This window comes from Carassius carassius, chromosome 35 (assembly GCF_963082965.1).
Source record: "Carassius carassius chromosome 35, fCarCar2.1, whole genome shotgun sequence".
Taxonomy (NCBI): domain Eukaryota; kingdom Metazoa; phylum Chordata; class Actinopteri; order Cypriniformes; family Cyprinidae; genus Carassius; species Carassius carassius.
The window spans coordinates 19449824-19475082 of record NC_081789.1 but is presented as its reverse complement, the minus strand read 5'-3'; the positions used below and the strand labels follow the sequence as shown (position 1 = coordinate 19475082).

The following is a 25259-nucleotide window of genomic DNA, read 5'->3' as shown; positions in this document are numbered from 1 at the left end:
AATTTTTGAGTAGCAAAAGGGTTCTGTTTTGCCAAAAAAAAAGTAATATGATTTACCATGTTTTTGTATATTTTTTAACAATTATGTAGTTTTATAAATGTACGATAATTTCACATTTGTACGTTTTAGGCAGAGTTGGGAATCTGAGATTCTACCATAATAAATTATTTATTATTCCTTTTGTCTGTGATACAATTTTTGTGTGTGTGAGAGTTTGGATTCTATCACTGTGGCATGTGATCACATTCAAGCAATCAAGTTTATGAGAGTCTTATAAACTCAGAGCAGGCCAGTTTTCTGGATGACATTCTCTCTCGCTTAGGAGTAGATGCTCCAGTAGATGATATTGAAGAGAAAGTATGCCAAAGGAAAGAATATTTTGGAAAAGGAGTCGATCTTGTAACTGTTGCTCATGATATGATTGACACTTTGGCGAATAGAACGCCGCCGTCGAAGGCGCGTGCCCAGGACGGGAGGGAGGTCGGGCGTTGTGGAGTTCCTGGAGGACACGCATGGGTCTGTGTTTTGGTCAGACAAAGGAAATGTACTAAGCTCTATGTCCTGGTCATGGAAACAGCCATCGAACGCCATGGCTTGAGATGCATCGTATCCCGAGAGCTGTAGGAGACAAAAACATTAAATTTTTTCTGGAATGTATGTGGTAAGATTATTTAAAGTACAATATATTGGAGATTAAAGAAACCATGCACAAAAAAAGTTAAATTCTATTGCTCTAAATTAAAAAATGCCTATGGCAGAAGTTTGATGATCAAGGTCCATTGATGTAATTGAGGTCCACTGATTTGAGATCAACAATAGAGATATTAATTATTTAAATCACTGTAATGAGTGTAATGAGTGTAATGAATAATCACTGTAATTTTGTTCTATTTACAGACAACTATCATATATATTTGATCAACAGGGGGCGACATTTAAATATAAAAATACCATAAAAATCCTGGAATGTAGAGAAAGTGCATCATTACACTGAAAATTTGTATCAAGTTTAGAGTGAAAGAATTAAGGATCTTAGGATGCTTAAGAGAGCTTTGACCTTCAGTTGCCCGAGTTTCTTCATTTCCTCCTTGGTAGTGAAGTAGTTGACAGCTGCATATTCGATGACAGATAGAAATACAAACAGAAAGCTTGTCCACAAATAGATGTCCACCGCTTTCACATATGAGACCTGAGGCATGGACGCTGACACTCCCGTAATTATGGTGGACATAGTCAACACCGTAGTGATGCCTGGATTGAACACACATGCAGAGAGACACACTGACTATGCTCTGATGCAGTCACATTTCTCATTGATCAGCTAACGGAAATACAGTTTGGAGGATGAACTCTAGTCATTTCAATAAAAATCCACAAAACTGGGACTTTTTCGATAGGGAAAAAGATTTCCTCACAGATTTCGCCACAGGTTCTTTTGGTCACGTTGACCAACAGAACGATGCTTGAAAGTGACTTCTGATAGAGCTAGGCTTTTAAACATCATTACACAGTTGGCACTAGACAACAGACATTTTTTAGCCCAAGAAACTTTGCTAATGTGACTGCACTTTTAGACCGATTTACAAACCAATCAGATGTCAGGACTAGGCTAGGGTTACCACGAGTTATAAAAGAAAAAAAAATTGAAACTTCTGTGACACGATCACTAAAAATCACAGCTAATCAGAACCCATTTTGCAGGATTTTGGATCAATGAGATTTCATAATGGGTGAAGCTACAGTGTGAAGCCACATAAATAAGCTATGTTCACATTACAGCAAATTATGCATATCAGTACTGTTTTTTTGTGCAAAAAATATGATCACTCTCAAACATAGTTTGATTATAAATGAGAGTGACAAATGCATTTTGTGTTGATGTTAAACCAGGACCAAGACTACATTATCGTCTTCAGAAAAACATTATGATTTTGTTAAGCAGCAATACACCTAAGCAACCTAAATCTACAACACATAGGGCTGCAGTCCAACAACATTTAAATAAAGCTTCCTAAAGGGGGGTTTCACAGAGATACACTAGAAGAACCATTTCTTACATGTGTGTGTATAGGTGTTACGCACCAAGTGAGACACGGGCCGGTACTGCCCGCCTGTCGATCCAAAAAGACACCCAGGACAGCACAACCATCAGCATTGTAGGAAAATATGTTTGCAGCATAAAGAAGAATATGTGTCTTCTGAGGATGAAGTTGATGTAGAGCCTATTGTACCAGCCTGACAGAAACCAAACAGGACAAGACATAAGATTTGTCATAGCATGAATACACAGAAGAAGAGAGAGAAAAGCATGCCGTACCCGTGCTGCTGTACAGCGCCAGACCATGTGAGGGGTGAAACTCTTCAATGAAGAACTGAGAGAGAACAATCTCATCTGTCCTCAAAGAGTCATTGCCATTTTTCCAGTACAACATGAGGTCGCTCTCAGCGTACGCATCTGAATGGAATACAGGATAGAAGCCAAAAGATTAAAAAAAACAGGCAAAAGAAAGTGTGCCTGTTCAAGTCATGTTTATATTCATGGATAACTTGAAGTGTGCTGTTATGGCACCATTTTATTAAATGGCTCTGGATTCAAACAGCATTTGTGGCATAATGTTGGTTCCTGAAGAAAATCATTTCAAATCAAACCACATCTAATTCAAAATTGGCAGTTGTAGCAAAGCACATACTATAAAATTAAATGGGTCCATGTACACCATGGGTTTAAAAGTAGCCTGGATAAAAATAGCTATTTTTAGATGTCATTTTTAAACACTAGAATTACTAGTGAATATAATGGCAAAAGCACATAAAATTACTAAAACTAAAAAAAAAACATTAAATAAAAGCTAATTCCATATATATATATATATATGAATATAATAATAGTACATAAATAATACAAAAATAACACTAAGTAACATTCAATTTTAATTATTTAATTGATTTCCAGTTTGCATTTTTTCTGGATAAATACCCTGTTTCACTCAGTTTTATATCACATTATGTGAAGAAATTGGTTGCAAAAAGCAACTCACAATGACTTTACTGCTATTATGTGTATCATCTTGTAAATTTGAAAAGTTATAAAGTAGTGGAACTACTCTAATTATTTGATAAAATATAATTAAAAGTGAAAGGTTGCTAGGTTTACAGGCTTCACATGACATAATTTAAAAAAACTTCACAGAAAAGGTCAGGAAGCACTTGTCTGATGCAAACATACTGTATTTAACTTGCTGCTATACTTTCGCAACAGTGCATATTCAAACATTTACTGTATTTCATTTCTTTATATACTTCCATTGTAAGCACCTTTCCATTACCATTATTTTAAGGTTTAAATGGTGTCCAAAAGCTGCAAGTTCCTTTAATAAAATGATCCACAATTGCCACATTTTTCCCAACCTGTAAAATTTCTGCTAAAAAAGAAACAATGTAGGTGGGACTCGATAAAAATTACACTAGAACTGAAGATGTTTCTAGGTGGACACGCACAGCTCTCCAATTCCAGGGAACAGTTTTGAGAGTCCAATGGGAATCTGCTGAAGTCCATTGAGCATAGAGAAGTAACTGTAATCCTGCAATAAAGAGAATATTCCATTATTAAAACATTACATATGAAGGAAATGTATCATCAGTAGTTGCAGGCATCTACCTGACGCTGTAAAGGATGTTGCCGTCTGGGTAAACCCTCAGCATTATGTTCTCCATGGTGGTATCATGGATGAAGGAGCGCTTGGAATGGACGAAAAAGACATCAGGCTTCCAGATCTTCTTTACCAGCCGGCCATCAAATGTGCGGCTCAAATTGTTACTGGAGGGAAAAGCCAACCGCTCATCCTTCCAATAATGCCTCAGGTACAGAGTCATTGTGAAGTCCTGCAAGAGACCTGTAGATTTTACTGACTTTATAGGTAAACATGACTACTTATTAAGGGCAACAGTGAAGAGCAGCTACTGGCATTTTTGTGCAATAAATAAATAGATGTTTTTGACATATGGAAGACCTTTTACATTGCTGAGATTTACTTTGTAGGAAGCCTGCTTTTAAAAGACCAACATTTTTAGAATTTTGTGCTGAGAACTGGTTTGTATTCAGATTATTGAAATAATCTCATAATATCTTAATTCCAAGTATTTATTCAATATATACTAAGAATTATTAATGGAACTTTTAAAGAACCAGAAGCATCATGCTATTTCAGAGGCTATTTATATGAAAAGAGAATGTGGATATTTACCATGTTTACTTCAGAGATGCTGTCTATACTCTCCACCTGCACATCAATGCCCACAGGGATGGCAGATCCTACAGAACGGAAGACACACTACATATGAATGCAGGACAACAGCAATGCCTTTGAAATCAATTTAGAGAGAAACTGTCTCCGCTGCTCCTACAGAGAGAGCATATGGAGCTCAAAATGTTACTCTAATCCTATTTGTCCCATCATTAATTAACAGCGGTTCACTGAATGGACAGCATTCAAAGCCTGGTTCCACTTCTCAATCTTCTTCAATCATGTAAAAGAAAGCCTAATCACCAACAAACTACTGCCGTATCTAAATCTTGTCTATTCCTTCGTCCTCCTACTTCTTTAACAGCACTGGCAGATGAATTATGTATATATATATTCACACAGTGAATTATGCTTACATACAGGTATGCACCAGTTATCCATGTATGGTGCAATTTGCCATTTTTCTGCCAATTTGCCATTTATGTGCTTGCATGCATTCATAAATGTTTAAAGTTCAATATGTTGTTTAATACTATTTAGGGGTTGGCTGAGACCTGACTGAGGATTTAACTGTATATTAAAAAAAAATTTGAATATTGTTATTGCACATAATATGAAAGGCCACTCAAGTTTACTTAAAGAGAGCGACTCAATTTTCTCAAAACACAAACACACAAAGAAAAATATTTAGAATTCCCATATCAGTATTTATTTGAAACCTCAAACAATAACTTCACAATAGCCAAACCAAGGGGATTGTTTTTATACTTTCCCAGTATATCTACTGTTTTATAAATAAACTTCAGTCAACTGAATAAACTACGTTTGATACAATATACTTTTAAATATTTTGTTTAAAAAGTCTGTTTATAATACCTTGGTTTTAAAAAAGGACTTGCTATGATACTTAATATACTGTACTAATACTACAATGGCATTTACATATTGTAAGTGTGTCTAGTTCAACCAAAAATGAAATAGGCTCAAGCCATCCTACTGTAGGTGTATATGAGTTTTTTTTCTCTTTCAGACAAATACAATCAGAGTTGCATTAAAAAATGTCCTGGCTCTTTTTTGGGGGGTGCAAAAAAGGCAGATTTTTAAGCAAAATAAAGTGCATCCATCCATCATAAAAAGTACTCCACACAACTCCAGGGGTAAATAAAGGCCTTTTGAAGCGAAGCGATGCGTTTGTGCAAGAAAAATGTAAGTTTTTAAAACTTTATTAACTGTGATCTCTAACTTCCTGTCACGATCGGTGTTACAAGGAAACACGGAGAGGGAACCAATTGCAGGTAAGTCATTTATTAAGGGGTAATCCAACGGGGTAAACAGTCCAGGCAGGGTCAAAACCAAACATAATCCAAACATGAAAACAAGACAAGAAGACAAGGCAAGGGCGAGACTGATTTGACGGACATGAATAATCATAAGACATTAAACAAGGACTCCGTAACACAGACTCAGACAGACCGGGTATAAATACACAGAAGGATAATGAGGGAACAGGAGACAGGTGGGGAACAATCAATTACTCAACAAGGAGGAAGGTGACCAAATAAGGGAACAGGAAGTGATAAGGTGACAGACACCTTGGGAAAGGAGGACACCTAGTGGAAACCCAGGGAACACAACCAAGACACTGTGACACTTCCACTAACTTCCACTGCTCATTAACTTAACTTACACTCACAAGAGAGTGGCATTCCAGCGCATGGCGTAGGCATAGCATAAGCTATGGTGTGAATATGCTAGTCTCGTGAGAACCTAGTTTTGTTTACAGCAAAGGAAAACCAGTCTCCTCTTGGCTTATATCAAGGTCCTCCGAATTTTTTTTTTTATATAAATCTTAATTTTGTACTTCTAATTCATGACCGGTGTTTTGCTCTCTCCTCTGTGCTTCCACATTCATCAATTCTCACTCGTGCTTATACATCTACGTCCTTTTCCCAGAATATAACTCTCTCATCAGTGCGCATACAACAGTAAGCGGAAGTTAGAGATTACAGTCTTTAAAGTTTTCAATATGGATATTTTTCTCAAGCAAATGAATTGCTTCACTTCAGAAGGATTTTATTAACCCACCGGAGCTGTGTGGAGCACTTTTTATGATGGATGGATGCATTTTTTGGGCTTCAAAAAAATCTCGACCCCCTTTCACTGCCATTATAAAGTTTGGAAGGTTTGGAACTCTGATTGTATTTATCTAAAAGAAGAATGTCATATACACCTAGGATGGCTTGAGGATTAGTATCATGGAGTAATTTTCATTTTTGGTTTAACTATCCCTTTAAGTATTCAAATATGTGTGAAAATTATTTATGAGTGGGATCTTGCAGGTTTCCATCTGTTTTACCAAGTCTGGGATGTAATACAGATTATTGTCCACCAAAGTACATCTGTGTCCTCAACACCCATTGTCTAATTTGTGTTTGGCACAATCTGGGTCACTTTTGAATTTAGGACCATCAAAGTCATCTCTGGCTGCCTTTCTCCTGAGCAGAGAGATGGCAACATCCACCTCGCTCTGCCCTCTGACACAGTGAAATGGTTTATTAAAAAGAACACTCAAAATGTGTTTTTCAGGATCCAGATGAAAATTAATAATTGGAGCAAATAAACAGAGAGTCATGACCTCCGAATCCAGGCCTCATGGCAAAGTCGTGGTCTTCGATTCTTAGTAGCTTTTCAGTTTTGATCAGGAGGGACTTAGTGCTGTCCTTTCTCTTTAATTTGTAGTCAATCCGTCTGAAAAATAAAAAAAAAGGGTCAGGAGAAAAACACACACAGGCCATTACTGCACTCTCCATCTGTGCATCAATGCCCACATAGCGGGAATGTTGTCCGGGGGTTGGACCCTTGCATTACAGAGAACTAAAACGTGTTTTAATCATTACCCGACCTGTTTTCATGTCAGAATGTTACCCTAAACATCTGCCTCTGTGCTCCAGCATCTGTAATATGAAATTACTCAGCCATTAGAGGAATGATTTATAAAAACAGCTTGTCGTACAACAGTAGTTATGTGTCCCAGATTGTGAAAACGAGCTATGGTTTGGAGCGGTTCCAGAAGCCTCCTGAGCAAGTCATTCCCTGAGTCCTGAGAAATAAGACATGAAATATGCCAAAAACACGGCAGTGAAGGTCAGCCACATACAATGTTTCACCTAACAAAGCTTTTCCATCTGCATGCTTTAATTGAAACCACAAATATACTGTCAATCATGCTGTGCTCATTACACGGCAAAGTTAATTGCACACTGAAGTGAAATTACAAAATTAAACTCAAACTGAATACAGAACCACACAACCACTTATGATTGTGTGATGAACTCATTACGCAATCATTCTAACAAAAACACAACAGAGAACTAATGACAATGCACGCTGCTGTACATTGCTGTGATTATCTGAAAAATTTAAGTAAAAATGACTAAATTACATTTAAAAATTAAATACATATTAATTTAGTTAAACAGATGTGTTTTACCTTATTAATTTCTTTCTAAAAAACCAAGTTCACCATGATAAAGCTTAATAAATATTCAATGCAGGGACACATTATGCATTAACAAAAATTACCTGGAAAACCTGGCTGTCACTGTAAAAAGGCTTTTTAGGAAACTGCAGGCGTGACTTTAATGCCAAACAGCAGTTTAACTGCTCTCCATCCTCCACTTTGAAAGCAAAAATTAGATGATGGCACCAGGATGGTTTTAATTACAGAATGAAAGAATATTCTCACTTGTGTGTAACTCATTACTCTGTGGTATACAACCACCAGCAATGGCTTTTAGCCACATTTGATTCCTCGTGTAGACAGATATTACAAACATAATTCAATAATTCACATTTGCATTACATTGAAACTAAATAAACTATAATACCATATGAAGTGTAATACACTAAATAATATAAAAATAAAAATGAAAGCTTATTTTATTCCAGCTATCGATGCCAATGCAATATTTCTCAGAATCATTTAGATTAATTACTACTAAAATAACTAAACCTAAATGAACTATAAAATTAATCAATAAAAATTACCGGTAAGTAAAACTACAGACATAAAAAAAGGAAGAAGATAAAACCTTGTAATATCCAATAGCATGTCAGAATGAAACACTTATTTTCAGTCAAGCCTCATGCTAAGCAACACAGAAACCCTTCAGAACTGGTTCTGGTGTCCTCCAGTCTAATTAAACCCCCTGTTTACTCTTTCCTAATTACTGCCCATCTGTTCACACACTGAACCATGCTGGCAAACGACAGACTAGCAACATCTTTATGCAAAACTGATCAAATATTTAAACCCTATTATATGCCTCTCTTATGCTCACCATAAAGACTGCATTTATTTAATAAAAAATTCAGTAATATTGTGAAAGAATTAGAAGAATAAGAATATATAATTAAAAATGCCATTTATTTCAATAATGGCAAAGATGAATTTACAGCAGTCGTTACATTGTTGCTCAATAAACATTTCTTATTATTATCAATGTTGAAATCAGTTGTGCTGCCTAATATTTTTTGTGGAAACCATGAAACATTTTTGTCAGAGGTCTTTGATGACTGGAAAGTTCATAAGGATAACATTTATTAGAAATAGAAATCTATTCGTAACATCATAAATGCTTTTGCTGTCACTTTTCCCCAATCACTTTATTAATTACTTTAAAAATGTAAATAAAAAATCGTATGACCCCAAAGTTTTGAACAATATTTCAAAAGTAATTCATTACTCACCCTCTGAATCTGTTTTTGCCATGCTCAGCCAAGTAAACATCCTTGTTTTTCTTCCGGTTAGGATAGGGCTTGTTGAGCAAGGTGACGGGCCAGAGACAAGCAAGGCACAGCAGCCTGACAGTCAGTAGGACCAGCTTCATGACCAGATATGATGACGGAAGACCTGTATCTCTTCATCCGTAGCTGGAGTCCAGAATTCTTCCACAGAGCCAAGACGGTATGGTTCCTGGGTCCTGGCCATCCCAAGCAAACTTCAGCTGAGAGGGCGCTGGGAAACGTTACGGCATTTTCTGATGTTCGCACGACTCCCAGTACAACTGTAAATCTGAAATGTAGTTTGTTTGATCGTATTACAGCATACATTCAGCGTCCATCACCGCATACTTCAGCTGGTTGTGTGTGTCAGTGTGGGTCTGGTCTCTGTTGTCGGTGGCGCTTTGTCACCCAAACATAAATCACTATGAATTTATTCTTACAGTAATAAAAGAATGACATTAATTCCTCTCAAATCCTCTTATCTGTAGCTGGTGGATCTTCCCTTAACCTACACAGTGGGATGGGACCATCTCTAATCGGGATTTCCACATGCCAGGAGTTATAGCTTTATGCCATTACTGTTGAAGATAAACTTGTCATACCTCAGTCCACTCATGTTCATACACTTCATTCGCTGATGCTGAGGTGAAAACCTTCAAACATGAGTGAAATGTTGCATTGATGGAGATGTAATCCTGTCCTTGTCCTCTTGTTCACCTTCTTTCAAGAAAATATTATTGGTATCACAGATGTAGACGAGATAGATCATCAGATTTAGGCATCTGAGAGTAAATATTACAGCAAATGAACGTTTGAAGGTAGTAGTGCTGGATAAAACCATTGCATCTGTGTTTTGCAGAATGCCACTCTGGCATCACCTGATGATCTGCTCCAGTTTCAAGCAGATTCCATCATTAGTTATTATTATAAAAAGCTCATGGACTAACCAATCAAATCACATTAATGCAATCAATTACATTACAGAAGCGTAGAGAGAGGGGGGAGGGGAGAGAGAGCAGGATCATAGGATGGAAGGATACAAAGAGGAAAAAAAATCATAAACCAATCGCGGACTCCCTGTGTCCAGTAATCCCAGTGCATTGCCTAATCTGGTGGATTAAGGCCTGATCAGCGGCAGAGACAAGCTACATCATCACAGATAGTGTAACTGCATTGAGTTTGACTGGTTTGCTAACCTTATCACAAGAGGAACTTGGCAATGTATCAAAAAAAAAAAAAGAGAGATCAAAAGAGATGATTAACTTTTGCCTCATGGCTCCCAGCAAAATAAAATATAATAAAAATAAGCAAGTCAGGGTGTTTTTATTTTATTTTATTTTGTGCAAATATGGGGAAAATTCCAACCATACATACATACATACATATATATATATATATATATATATATATATATATATATATATACAGTACAGACCAAAAGTTTGGACACACCTTCTTATTCAAAGAGTTTTCTTTATTTTCATGACTATGAAAATTGTAGAGTCACACTGAAGGAATCAAAACTATGAATTAACACATGTGGAATTATATATGGAATTATATACATAACAAAAAAGTGTGAAGCAACTGAAAATATGTCATATTCTAGGTTCTTCAAAGTAGCCACCTTTTGCTTTGATTACTGCTTTGCACACTCTTGGCATTCTCTTGATGAGCTTCAAGAGGTAGTCACCTGAAATGGTCTTCCAACAGTCTTGAAGGAGTTCCCCGAGAGATGCTTAGCAATTGTTGGCCCTTTTGCCTTCTGTCTGCGGTCCAGCTCACCCCTAAACCATCTCGATTGGGTTCAGGTCCGGTGACTGTGGAGGCCAGGTCATCTGGCGCAGCACCCCATCACTCTCCTTCTTGGTCAAATAGCCCTTGATGCCTTCAGTGTGACTCTACAATTTTCATAGTCATGAAAATAAAGAAAACTCTTTGAATGAGAAGGTGTGTCCAAACTTTTGGTCTGTACTGTCTGTATATATATATACCTGTTTTTTGTAAAACATCAAGCATAGCAATAATAGGAGTTTATTCATTAATTTATTAATTATTTAACAGACATTTATGGGAACATTTCATAGGAATAATGAGTTTTTTTTTTTTATCTTAGTGCCATTCCCAACAAGTGAAAACAAATCATTAAATCATCAATCCATTCATTCAATTCGATAACATTTACTTAATGTATATTACAGTTTAAATGTTTTTCTTTTTCTTGAAAGACATCAATACAGTACGTACAACCATCGATATTACAGTGCTGTTCTTTTGAACTTTCTATTCATCAATGAAACCATCAGGCATGCATCACTGTTTCCACAAAAATATAAAGCAGCATAATGGTTCTCAACACTGATTATGAAAAGAAATGTCACCAAATTAGCAAATTAGAATGATTTCAGAAGGATCATGTGACACTGAAGACTGGAGCGATGTCTGAAAATATAATAGTCATAGAATGACTACTGTATTTGAAATATTTTTTTTTTTCGTGCTCAGAAACTCCACCCATTCATGTATCAGCACAAAGTGGCAGGGCTATGCTGATACTATGGGAGTGTGTATTCTAAAATAACCTAGTCAGTCTAGTCCTAGTCTAGTTCTCTGCCAGAGACGAGACTTCCCTCCACAATCAAAACACATGCACGTGAGTCTGCCTTTTAAATCATATCAACCACAACACAACAAATAATAAACAGTTGAAGCCTAAAGGAGAGCCAGAGACAGTTTGACATTACTTTTCTACTTAACTACTAACAACAAAGAAACCAGAGAGACATTTTATTATCATCTACTATATGCTTTTGAGATTTGTTTTATTCTAAAGTTTTGTCAAATTAGCTATTTCAATTTAATCGCTTCTTCTGCTCTTATAAAAGGGTGTGTGAGTTGTTTTGTTAAATTTAATTTTGGTAGGAGATTTGTGCATATGTTCTGTTATCAAGAGTGATCTTGATCCGGAAGATTCCACTTACAAAGAGAGAACGTGATCAACAGACTTCACACAAAACAAAAACAAGACTATGCTCAAGCTGAATGTAAAATGTTAAGATCATAAAACTAAAGGTTAATGTCAAAATCTTTATATACGCACTTCCAATATCCAATCGAATATAATATGTCTCTCTTGATTCACTTGCTCACCCAAACTAAATGTATTGGTCAAGTATCGATTAGGATCAATCTGATATTCCAGCTGAAAGCAGCATTTATCTATTTAAAAATGACTGATGTTAATAAATACAGTAAATACAGTAAAAAAAACATTGTTTTTTTCCACTCTAGTTCAAGCCTTCAAGAAAAGAGAGCGATGACGACTGTGCATTCTTGGATTTGTCTAATATTATTGTGGATTGCTGCTGATACAAATGGGAAAACTCCAGGTTGTAACCATCACTTAAAACCTTCACTTCTGTAGACCAACAGTGTAGTTCAAAATAAGTACTAATATAAGTCACACAGATGGAAAAACTATGCTATTGGTCTCAGCAATGTTTCACAAGTTTAAACCATGTAATGACCTCATGGTGTATCTGAGACAATGAATTGTTCAGTTTAATCCAGGGAATCATAAGTTGTTCTTAAGAAAAGTGTAAGTGCAGAAATTCTCGCACACATTTTTAGTCAAATCAGACCAAGGATTCAAAAGAAAAGTGTCTGACAGACAAAACACTGGTCTGATTAATTGCCTGATGTTTATCGTCACCAGGGAAACCAGCATTTCAGCTCTGTTTTTGACTTATGACCTAAATAGTTTCAGATCAAATTGGAGATCTCAAGCTGGACTCCAAAAACAAGAACAAATCGTGCCCTCCCATGAATGCTACTTGTCTATTTGATCCATTTAAACAGTTTTAGATACAAATGAGCCCTTCAAAGTGATTGAAGATTAGACAAAGTGGAGAGAAATCCCTTTCTTTTACACTGCTTAGTGTTTAAAAGCTCACGTTTTTCTCTCTACCACACCTCTAGATGTTCAGTTAACCTGCACGTTCTCAGAAGACTGTGTCCTACCCTGTGTCTTTGAAGCAGCTGGAGATGAGATCATATACTGGTTCAGACAAAATGTCCCGATCCAGAGTTATATACAGGGGAGTGGCCGGTTAGATCAGGCGGATCAGCACTACAACAGCAGGACATCATTGTTCACCGAACTGATTCCCTCTGGCAATGCATCTCTTCATATCCAGAAGTGCGGCCCACAGGACAGGGGAAAGTACAGGTGCCTTGTCACCAGCAGTCGAGAAACTACTGAGCACTTCATCATAGTCAAGGTGGAAGGTGGGATGTCACAGTTTATATTCAAGTTTAGGAATCATAAATGAAATGATTATGCTTCATATAGGGTCAGTAGTGACCATGTGACATATGTAATATAACTGTAACTAAGGCCATTTCCATTGACAGATGACAAAACAGGGCCTGAAACTATTGAAAAATTATGATTTTTTTTTTTTACTTTAACCAACACAAATGGACTGTGAACCAAGATCTCAAAATAAATAGGCTATGAGAGGCTTGAAAAAAAAAAAAATATATATATATAGGCTATATATATATATATATATATTTTTTTTTTTTGGCATTCTAACAATAATAATAAAATTATATATATAAAAAAAGTCATTAAGTTTTGTTCTAATAATAATAAATTACTTTTAAGCAGCAATTACCACGGCAGCTGCAGATAAATGAAATAAATGTAATCATGCATTACATCCTGGGTGACTGTTTCAGAAAAACATCTAACATCTATATGTAGAATTATTTATCACATAGTACAATTGCTTATAATCTGCTACAGGATCCCTGTCTGAAAAAAATACAACAAACAAAATGAATTAATAAATTATTATTATTATTATTATTATTACAATTGTACTATTATTATTATCATTATTATTGTGCCAAATGTGGGACAAAAGTTTTAGGAAATGAAAAGTCCTACAAACCACCATAGACACCTGGCCAGGAAATGAATAAATGCATGAATATTTTATATATTTTACATCCCCAAAAAGACAAAGCATAGGGGTTTGTGCTTCTAAAGCTTTAAAAAGTAAAAAAAATGACTTGAAAATGATAACGACACCACAAACAACAAATAACTCTGTCATTCCAGCCCCTATCCAGTCAGTGAGCTTGGAGACAACACGTCTCAGTGGTTTTGAGGAAGTCATATGCTCCAGTCGAGACGTCTATCCTGCTCCCCGTGTAAACCTGTTCACAGAGCCAGCCAGTCTTCCTGATTCCCTCCAACCCTTCACACGCAAAACGGCTGATAAACAAGGCCTGTACTCGGTGGAGAGCAAGCTCAAGAAGCTGAAAGATCTGACCTACATCTGCCTTGTCCAATCATTCTACAGGTCTCAGACATGGAGAGCATCACTGCAGGAGAAAGGTTTGATCTCATCGAGCCAACTCATGTCTGGTCGCATTAGAATACATTGCATTTCATCATCGTTATTATTACATGACATTGCATCACCAAATATTTCCGTGACCGACCAAACAATTACATGCAAATGAGAGAATATCATGTATCACAAAGTCTCTGAACTTTTTAAATGGCACCTAGATACTGTTTTAACCAATTTTCAAATAAACAGAAATATTCAGCGTGGAAGGTCAGGACTTCATCATCCCTTGTGTGGCCCCATGGAACCTGCAGAACTTCACACTGACATGGTCCTTCACCAAAGAACACAAGTCAACAACTATCTACACGTATGACAGCCTAACACAGCAGAGCTCCAGCGTTTGGAAGAAGGTGCGACTGGTGACCCCCAGGGGTCGAGGCGGAGACGGCTCACTACAGCTACACAACCCGCTGAGTCTAAAACACACTGGAACCTACACCTGCATCCTCGCTGCTCACCAGACCAAACATGAGGTCCACACAAGAGTCAACATCAGACAGACCAAATATGAGGTCCATTCAAGAGTCAGCATCACAGAGGCCCAACGTCAAGACCATACAAGAGTCAACATCACACTAAAGCCTGGTGAGAGCATGTTATACCTGTAAACCATCAACATTATAACTTAAAAAAATGAAGTTAAAATTACAAACAACAGTTTTTTTTATTTTTAAGAAGCATATACTATAGGTCTGACTCTGAAATGCCCGTTTTGCATTTCTTACGTTTTTGGCAAACTGATGGCTAATTTGAACCAGTAAATAGCAACTGTGAATTAACTAATGAAGAACCATAATATTTGGCAAATGATTATTTAATGAGAAAATTATTATTATTTTTTATGAAGACTAGAATGTCATTTTTGCTGTTTTATAATAGGGACATTTCTGTTCCACCTTTTCTGTTCCGCTGCACCTTTTAAGATCTTTAACATAAAATATGTCATATTTTATCGGAGTATATCAGACTTTCATAATTATGGTTAAGCAGTAGGACCTATATTAAATATAAATTGATTATTTTCACAATAACAAATAAAATTAACAAGATGAACTCAACAAGAAGGCAATAAAAAGTTGAAATGCCATTGCTCAGTGATTTAGAGTAATGCTATTTTAGGGTTTCTCATTGAGGGCTCTGTTATTTTATCAAACATTATTTTTTTAACCAGATATCACAGAATGAGTAAAAAAAATTACTTACTAATGTTTGTGCTATTGTTTTGCCTCCAAAATAATGTTACTTCCTGTATAATGATGTCATTTAGGAAGTGGTTGTATTTGTTAAAGGTTATGCTAAAAATTAAATGGAAGGTGATATCAAGGTACTCTGGTGATGTTGAAGACACAGGAAAACCCTGTGAAATAGTTGATATAATTATAATAGAAATAAAAACCGCAGGGCTCTCAAGTCTCACGCATTGGGCGTGAGACCCACGCATTTCAACACGCTCACACGCTCACACGCCACACCTTGTATTTCTCACGCAGAGACATTACGAGGAAAACGCCCACCAAGTTGCAGCGCTATTTTTTAAACCGTGAAACAGGAATCAAGTGAGTTCCCCGACGGCCCTGACACGCACCAGCTAATCGAATAAAAAAATATATATAGCTACCGATCAGCCAATCAGAAAATAGCATTGCTGTATCTGGGTAAGATTTCCACAGGCTCGTGCGCAACACAGATTCAGACTCTCGCTGAAGTAGGTAACATAACGGTTACAGAAGAGGACAGTGGCTGTCACATTTTAAATGATTTACATCTCGCCGAACTAATTTCTACAGACTGATCAACGTGAGAGAAGAACATCCTATGAGTACAGTAAGTCATCGCACCATTGCTGGGGAATATATGTGCCCCCCACCGCCAGTTTTTGTCCAACTCCATTGACTTGCCAAGACAATGACCCCTATTTTCACTAACGTTATATGATTTTTTTTTATCAATATATGAATTTTCAATTTAAAAAAAAAAGATATATTTTGGTCTGATGGTTATTATGACACCGACACACGCAATTTTGGCCATCGTACGTGGTCGGCTGTAGCTTTTGCGCCTATTATTGGCCCACTATTATTTTTTTTTATAGCTAACGTTACACGTTGAAGAGGATGCGGGGCTACTTGACAGTTTTATATAAGAGACTAATATAATAGGCCTATCCATAATACTTGTTGGCAGTACCCATAATAGTTTGAATTATTTGTAGTTTTTTCTTTCCTTTTATTTTTACTGCACAACATCCTGGCCCCCATTTTGAAAACTTTTTGCCTAGGCTATTTCATTATATTTTATCCAATGTATAATATTGATTATTGCATTCGTCTATTTCAAAGATGTCAGGGGAAGAGGCAAAGGAGCTTTCTTTCATGCTTTGCTCTAAAAGATCTGCTCCCTAAAAAGGTGGCTAGGTCAGAGGAGGAGACAGTGGAGGAGGCAATGAGGGTGCCAGTAGAGGATGGGTCCATGGAACAGATGGTGGAGGACACCATAGAGGAAACAGTGGAGAACCCACTGGAAACAGGGAAAAAGAGAGGGTTAAGTAGAGCAGCCACCTATAGGTCTTCCTTTAAGAAGGAGTGGTCAACCCTATGGCCATTCATCACAATGGGAACCACCAGCTCTTTTTACTGGTGCTTAGTCTGCAGATGAGAACTCCTGTGTCCATCAAGGTGTGAGGGACATAAGCAGGGAGGCTTTCTAAAATAGCTGCATTGGTGTTAGTGCTCCCGCATTCAAATGCCTATAATGAGAGGGTTTTCTCCATGGTGGGATTAAACAAGACCAAAACCAGGAACAGCTTAGCACTTGGAACCCTGTCATGGCAGTAAAAATGGCTGTCCTGGAACCACAGTGCTATAATACAAAAAAACAATAAACAACACTGACCATTTTCTCGCTCACTCACTCACTCACTCACTCTCACACACACGCACACACACACACACACACACACACAAATAAATGCTGAATTAAATATTATTTTATTTGTAAGAATATGTGTCAGTTATGAGATCAGACACCCATCCCCATCAAACCCCTGCCGCCATTGCGACCGCCGCCAAAATCTCACTCTGAACTCAATTCAAAACTTGAGAGCCCTGAAACCGGTTAAATTTGAAACATGAACGTTTAGTAAAGTCAGTAATCTCTGCAAATTTCAGTAATCTCTGGAAATTTGTTGGACGATTGAGTCAGTTAACTAAATAGCAAAGTGAGATGCTGAAATTTCATTCAGTTCTCTTGAAGACTATTTCTCAACTAACAAACTAGTTTTCTTCGCATTTCATTGACCACACGAATTGTGTCTGACGCGCAGAAAAACAACAGTCCGAGAGCTCCCCCCAGTGGTGGATTACTGCTGCTGTGATCACAGGCATTGCAGTCACTGCAGTCGCAGCAATCCTAGGAATTATAAAATGTAAAGGTATGGATTACCACAATTGCATGCATACCGGTACATACAGATATTTGGAATATATACTTTACATATATGTTCAACAATTGTATCTTCTTTTAACCAGCTGGCTGTACAAAATCAAGTAATACCCATGCAGAGGCTACAGAGATGCAACCAATCAGAGGTATGTGTGTGGTTACAGTTACATAAATACTCCTCATCTCACTGCATCATATTCACAGATCTCTATCCTTTACAGTGACTGCTGCAAACAGCAGAGCTGCATCTGAGGACGCTTGCTTAACAGAAGAGATCGCCAACAGACCAACATGAGAATAGATGGGGGTAAAGTTTGTTTAAAACAGCATATATGGAGCTCGAGTTGCTACATATCACCTTTCAAGCCTTCTTTCAAATCCTGAAAAGTGATTGATTTACTGCCAAGACCAAAGGAGAGACAAGAAGTATTTATTAATTATTATTATTATTATTATTCATATAGGAAATGTGTGTCAGTACTTACAGTAATCATGTTATAAAAATCAATCAAGTGTTGAATTTCTATAAATTTCTACTAACATTTATTTTATATATTATGTGTGAATTTTTTTTAAAGTTATATTCGCTCAAATAATGTTTTGAATTCTATGCATATTATCTGTTGAGCTCACGCATTAAAACTAAATGATTTTAAATGTCTATGTATATGAGAACATCTACTAAATGTCTTAAATGTAAATGTCATTTCTATTAAATACATGAATTATTACATTTCAACTTTTGTACATTTAAACAATTTTACTTAACTATAACAATTTGTGTGAAATGCTATATCTGTCATTATTATACAACCTCCCAGCTCTGTCTTAATATTTTATTTGAAATTATCTACAGGTAAATAGTTTCTTTTTATGATGAAATCCTAGTTGCTTTATTTTCGAGTAAATGTAAATAACGGTTCTGTACAACTGTACAACTAAAATAGTTGCATATAACTCCTGTTAACCAGTTAAAATTATTAACAATATTTTTTTATTATATTAGAATTATTTATAATCATGATTATGATATATGTGCTTTATGTTCAAAAGAATCTGTATTTCCATCTGTTTGTTTCTGTGATTCACTGCCATTTTTAAACTACATCATGCATAGTTTACACACTGATATTCATGGTATTTAGGTTCGTGAACACAGAAGGAGGGTTCTATGTGTGCAGCCTTTTAAACTCCACAGAGTGTGTATTGCAATGCGGAGAAAGAGAATAGCAGTATTTGGGAAGTAGCTGATCGACAGACTACATATTACATTCAAATCATTTTAAACTAAGGGAACATGAAGCTGTTTTTCTTGCTGTGGTTTCTGCCTACAACTTCAGGAGGTAAGAAATCAAAATACCTATATATCTAAAATATATGCCTGGTATGTGCCTCAACTCATTAACTCAACTTCAAAAACAGACTGCCTCAAACAGTCACATTAGTGTTATGAATCCTGTCCATGGACTTCCATCCGATCGCCACCAGAGGTCACTCATTAATCATATGGACTCGTGCACCACACTAACTGTTTCACTACACCCTGGACTACATTTCCCATCATCCATTACACTGATTGCACACAGCTGTCACCAATCTCCTGCTCACCTGAAAGCAATTACACCCAGTATAAAATACACACTCAGATCCTGCTAAAGTGGCAGAGTATGGTTTATTCTTGATTAAGTGATCTGTAAATTCCTTCATGTTCTGTCTTCAGACTTTAGGAGAATAACAATGCTTTTTATTTTAATGTGACGTGATATAACAAGGATATCCATTGAATTGATTTTTAATCCACTGCATTTTTTCTTCCTGATTTTTATATATATATATATATATATATATATATATATATATATATATATATATATCTTTGTATTCTGCTGTAACAATATGAAAATGGCATGGCAACATATACTGTGTGTTTGTGGTTGGCTGTCCTTATTTAATTTATTGTGTATCTCAAATATATAATACAATAAAAAAATGATTTAACTGAAATGAATACATCATGTCTAAGGAAAGCCCTGCATGTGTTTTTTCCTAACAATGATTGAATGATCTGAACTAATGACAAGTAGAGGATAATCTTTTATAACAGAACTTCTGTTGTTAACCTTCCAGAGGATATGTCTCTAACAAAGCAGCGGTAACCTAATAGGTTAATGCATGTCGATCACTTCTGTAAAGTCAGAATGGAAGATCAGCGGACTCTTAAAATTTTAGTTTATATACATTTTAAAAGGGAGACCTTACAAGTGAAGACACAGCACTCAGGTAACAAACTCAATCAGCATAATTGTACCAAGCAGATACCTCACAGAGATAAATGGTAGTCCACTCCTCCGGTCAGTATGATCATAAACACTTGCCTGAAACCCCTACCAAGAGTTATTTGAAACCATTTCAGGATAAAGGCAGAGGCAGGAAATATTGATATATTTATTTTTTGTATTATTATATTATTAAGAATGCACAGCATCATCTCTGAGATTTCTTTGAGCAAGGCACCTCATAACCAATTCCTCCCCAGACACCGCAGCAAAAACGGCTGCTCCAGGTGTGTGTTCACAGTGTGTGCACTTGGTGGTGGAGGGGGGTTTGGTCAGAACATAATTTATGAGTATTACCATACTTACATGTCACATCACATTTTATTATGATAAAAAATATGTGTAAATACCAATCCAGTCTCGAATTTCTCTTAATGTTTACCAGTTGTGGTGAACTATTTTATTTGTTTGTTCACTCAAATATTGTTTATACTATCTGTTGAACTCACACATGAAGCTGTGAGTTTTGTATGTCTGTCTGCATGAGAAACTCTGAGAAACTCAAAAATCTCTGTTAAATGTATTCATTATTAACTATCAAGTTTCATTAAATGAAACTATTTTTATGTGAATTCAATTGTCATATGTATTATTAGTGTATCTACCTCTTCCCATCTCAATCTTAATATTTCATTTCAAATTATTGGCAGTTAAAATGTTTCTTGTGTGCTAAAATCTCAGATATTTGGTTTTTAGTCAAATAACAATAAAAAGTAAATTATGGTTATGCAGACCTGTCAAGGAAAAATAATTGCATAATGCAGTTTCAGTATGACTCCTGTCAGGCTTAGAGGCAGCAAGTTTTTTACATTTGTGATGTTTGTGACATATGTGCACAAGGTATGATGTCATCTTACAAGATAATCTCTATTTATTTATTTATTTATTTAGGGTAATGTGATTCCATAATCCACTGGCATTTGTGCCATTTACAAACTACAACATATACATATTACCCTGGTATTCTGAACTTTGTGCTCGCAACCTTAAGTGGGAGGGTTCTATGTAAAACTAGTTTTGATTTAAGACTTGTGTAGCCTGTTAATCTCCACAGAGAGTGTATTTCAATGCAAACAAACAGGTTAATAATAGAAAGTATTTAAAACAGAGAGTAGTTGGTCGATGGACTACATGTTATATTTAAATAATTTTAAATGATGTGAATATGAAGCTGTTTTTCTTGCTGTGGATTCTGCCTGTGACTTTAGGAGGTAAGAAACTAAAATCTCTACTGACATCTTTTTTAATGTCTGATATGTGCCTCAAAAACTCTCAACTCAGTAACTTAACTTCAAAAACTACACGCATACAGTCACATGAGCACATCTCTCTTTTCAAAAGAAATGTCAATCAAGATTTTATTCATAATTACATTATAATATAAATGTAAAGTGTTGTTTAAATTGTAAATACTTTAAATTGTAAAAATTGTTTTAAAGTTTATATTAAATTAATGTCAGTGTTGAACAGTTTTTGTATTTCTTGCAGAGATCAATATAATTGTTACTGTTCTCAGATTTAATACTAAATACCAACATTTTTAGGTCAATAACAAAAAATATTTTATTAATAATAATCTGATCCTAAGAAAACTGAGTTAGTAACAGTTTTGACTATTTAAACCACATTTAACTAAAGGTAAACACTTCAGAATAGCTTTACTCAGATTTGACCTTTGATACAGTACATAAGTAAATGATTGCAGACTTGTTGGAATCACATGTTCTATTAATCCAAGGGTATTTAGAAAATGTGTTTTTACATACAGAAGAGTACAGGGAAGGGTGAATGCTGGCTGAATGTATTCAGAATACACTTGTAGTCTTAACATGTCACTGTAAGTGTGTGTGTTGTTTTTCACACTGTAATTTGCTGTTTTACAGACACTTATGTCACCTGTATCTATTCTGAGGAATGTATGTTACCTTGCTCATCCACCAACATTGATATCATCCACTGGAATTTGAATAAAAAAGTAGTGCATTCATACTACTACAATAAAGACCAGCTGGATCATCAACACGAGGACTACAAGGGGAGAACATCCCTGCTGCTGGAATCTGAAATTAAAAATGGAAATATATCCCTCTTGATAAGAAATATCAGGGTCCAAGATGAAGGCAGATACAAGTGCTACGCTGCTGATGCTAATAAAAATGATGAGAAGTATGTGGTATTATCAGTGGAAGGTAAGAGTCAAATATTCTGAAACTCTAAAAAAGAAAAAAGAAAAAAAAAACTTGACTGATCAGAGATGTTCTGTTGCTTACGATCATCCCTTTCATTGCCCAGGAGACTTAATAGAGTTTGTTTCACGTATAATGCTGCTAGAATACACAATCTTCAATCATTGTATACCGCCTACTTTTCAATAGCATTAGAATCCATAGGGATAAAAAAACAAAGTCTTAAAAACATAAAACAAGCCAAGCAGCTAATAATAGAAAATAATTGTTGTATGTTGTATATTTTTATTTATTTTTTTAGCTCCAGTTAAATCAGTGAATATCAAATTAAAAGATGATACAGTCGTTTGCACCAGCAGCGGAGTTTATCCAGAACCAAATGTCGTGTGGTACTCAGACCCTCCAGTGATGGAGCCACCGGACACTACTGTCAGCAGAACAGAAGATCACCTGTTTACAGTGACAAGTCAACTTAAAGTGGATGTCATCACAGATACCTACACATATAACTGCTCCATAACTACTAAAGATACACACTATACAGCAGGTCTGAAACAGCAAGGTAAGTTCACAGATGTTTGTATTGAAGTGTCAGTGTACATTGATAGAAGTTCTTGTACCTTTATTTAACCAATAGACTTTAGTTTACACCACAGTGGTGTTAGGGGCGGGGCATTCTTCTTCTGAAGCATTTGATTGGGTAAAAAACTATAGTGTCCAAAGTGTAATGGAAGAGAAAAAACATCTTAAAGTATAAAAGTTAAATTTTGAAGTAAGCAGCATATAATTCTAAGGAATCCTTGAAATGTTTTAAATCTATATTGTATTTTTATTATTCTTATTTTATTTTTTATTTAGCTGCTTCAGAACTCTCAGAGAATGAGTTCAGTTTCGAATGTCCAGTCGCTAAGGACTTTAACTACACTCTCACCTTGGGTTTTTCCACCACCATCCTGAGTTATGACAGCAAAACCTCTGTGAAAGACATCTCTGAGCAGTGGAGGGACAAGGTTACCTTTGATCCAGAAAAAGGAACCATTATACTCTCTCATCTTAATCAAGAGCAACTGGGAACATACACCTGTGAAAGCACTACAGCCCAGTACAGATACATTACACAAACCAAACTCTCATCAAGAGGTAACATTTCAACATTTCTACTATCTATGCTTCAAATTCAGTTTACTAAAACAATCTAACAGACACAAAATAAACAAATATAAAGCAGATCTAAATGTTTCATTCAAAGAGAATAAAATGCTTATTACTTTCCATACAGGTGGGAAAATTGACCACAAAATGATTGGCATTATAGCAGCCATTATTATTATTATTATTATTGCTGCCATTGTTTTTGTTTTAATTAGAAGAAAGAAATGTAAAAAAAAAACCGGTAAGTTAATTTATTTTGTTATTCTACTGTTATATCATAATTTTATTTTAATTTATAAATGAAATTTATTTGAAATTAACCAAAACATCATGCGAAAGTGCTGGGAAAATTACATTAGTCTAGTTTTTATGTAATTCAAATGAATCTGTCTTCCTTTTTTAACTTTTAAACTCAAGACTGTAAGTCTTTTACCTCAACATTATAACCTGAAACTCAGCTCCCATCTTCACACAGAAATCGTCCAATGTAAAAAAAACAGAAGACACACCAGAATCCTCTTCTAATAAGTTGCTGAAATAGCAATCATGAGGAGCCTTGTTGATGAAAAATGGCAAGAAAATTCAGCAAGTATTCATATTTATTGTTCAGGACTTAATGAATGAAGACCAGTATGCCTGAGGATGAAGAAGACAACTCTTTAAGGCAAAAGCACTCTGGAAAAACCCATGAGCGCAGAGACACTGAAAAAGAGTGTGTGAATCTCAGTGAAAGTTCATTGAAGCAGTCACTGCAGACTCAATGGTACACTTGTAAACTCACTGCTAGCTCACAAACTTTAAGCTTCAATGTTTTAGTCAGTCTTTTTTTCTGTTGAAGGATTTCTACTCCTAATGTTCACATACTTTACCTGTCTGTAGTGGATAGATCAGATTCCAGTCATCATTCCACTGTCACAGGGCCATGACGTGCATAAAACCAGTTTGCTCATTCCACACCGAAACCAGGAAATCTGTTCTTAAGAATGAACTTGCTACAGACTGAGCCAGAAAAAATATGCAAAAATACAAGTTTTGTTGCTAGTTTCAGAAGGTGCTAATCTGTAACCATGGCAACCATTCACTTCAGACCTACACTATGATTGTATATAAGCTGTATATCTATCAATTAATCAATGCTATCAGCTTTTTTCTGCTTTTCTTTTTCCAGTCTGAATTGCACTGTGATTCACTTTAATGAAGATTAACTCAGCTATGAAGAATGTAAATAATTTCTTAAATTCAAATGTAATAGGAAACGATCTGCCTCATTCCATAACAGGGCTTGGTAAATATCGCAAGAACAAAACTGAGAAACTCTGAGTCAGATATACTCAACAATCAAGTCATAAAAGAAGTCATACCTTTAACACGAAACTGTAAAACAAGAACAAAAAGATAAGACAATGTTTTATACGGTTCAGCATCCAGTTGTTACAAATAAATCAGAATTATGTGAACAGCCTGTCTAGAATGTTTTAATGTCTCCAAAATGGTTTCGTGAAAAGAACTATGAATGCAACATCAATACTGGTTTTGAATTGACTGAACACTAACCTGACTCAAGCTAACCATTACAATTGCTGCCTGCTGTTGAACTGCCTATCAGCTGATCTAACATCTTTTAGAGCTGTTTTACAGAAAATCTCCATAGTGGAGTTTTTAAGAATACCTTCTGCTATTTCCACTTAT

General features: G+C 35.8%; 2 protein-coding genes across 3 annotated transcripts; one reads left to right on the top strand and one right to left on the bottom strand.

The window, feature by feature from the left end:
- Window positions 1-39: 39 nt before the first annotated feature.
- On the bottom strand, window positions 40-17850 carry LOC132116161 (gamma-aminobutyric acid receptor subunit rho-3-like). 2 transcript variants are annotated; one of them, XM_059524796.1, is made up of 9 exons: window positions 17753-17850; window positions 6880-6992; window positions 4245-4312; window positions 3659-3882; window positions 3499-3581; window positions 2318-2455; window positions 2083-2235; window positions 1058-1251; window positions 40-618 (listed from the first exon to the last, which is right to left on the bottom strand). In XM_059524796.1, exons 2-9 carry the CDS (start codon window positions 6896-6898, stop codon window positions 319-321), a joined length of 1179 nt encoding a protein of 392 aa, XP_059380779.1. In that variant the 5' UTR covers window positions 6899-6992; window positions 17753-17850; the 3' UTR covers window positions 40-318. The 2 variants fall into 2 exon arrangements, with proteins under 2 accessions (XP_059380779.1, XP_059380778.1); XM_059524795.1 differs by lacking the exon at window positions 17753-17850 and adding an exon at window positions 8994-9468.
- On the top strand, window positions 11625-18547 carry hhla2b.1 (HERV-H LTR-associating 2b, tandem duplicate 1). Its single transcript, XM_059524797.1, has 8 exons — window positions 11625-11682; window positions 12321-12418; window positions 13008-13316; window positions 14158-14436; window positions 14645-15040; window positions 17778-17885; window positions 17983-18042; window positions 18118-18547. Exons 2-8 carry the CDS (start codon window positions 12346-12348, stop codon window positions 18189-18191), a joined length of 1299 nt encoding a protein of 432 aa, XP_059380780.1. The 5' UTR covers window positions 11625-11682; window positions 12321-12345; the 3' UTR covers window positions 18192-18547.
- The last annotated feature ends 6712 nt before the right edge of the window (window positions 18548-25259 follow it).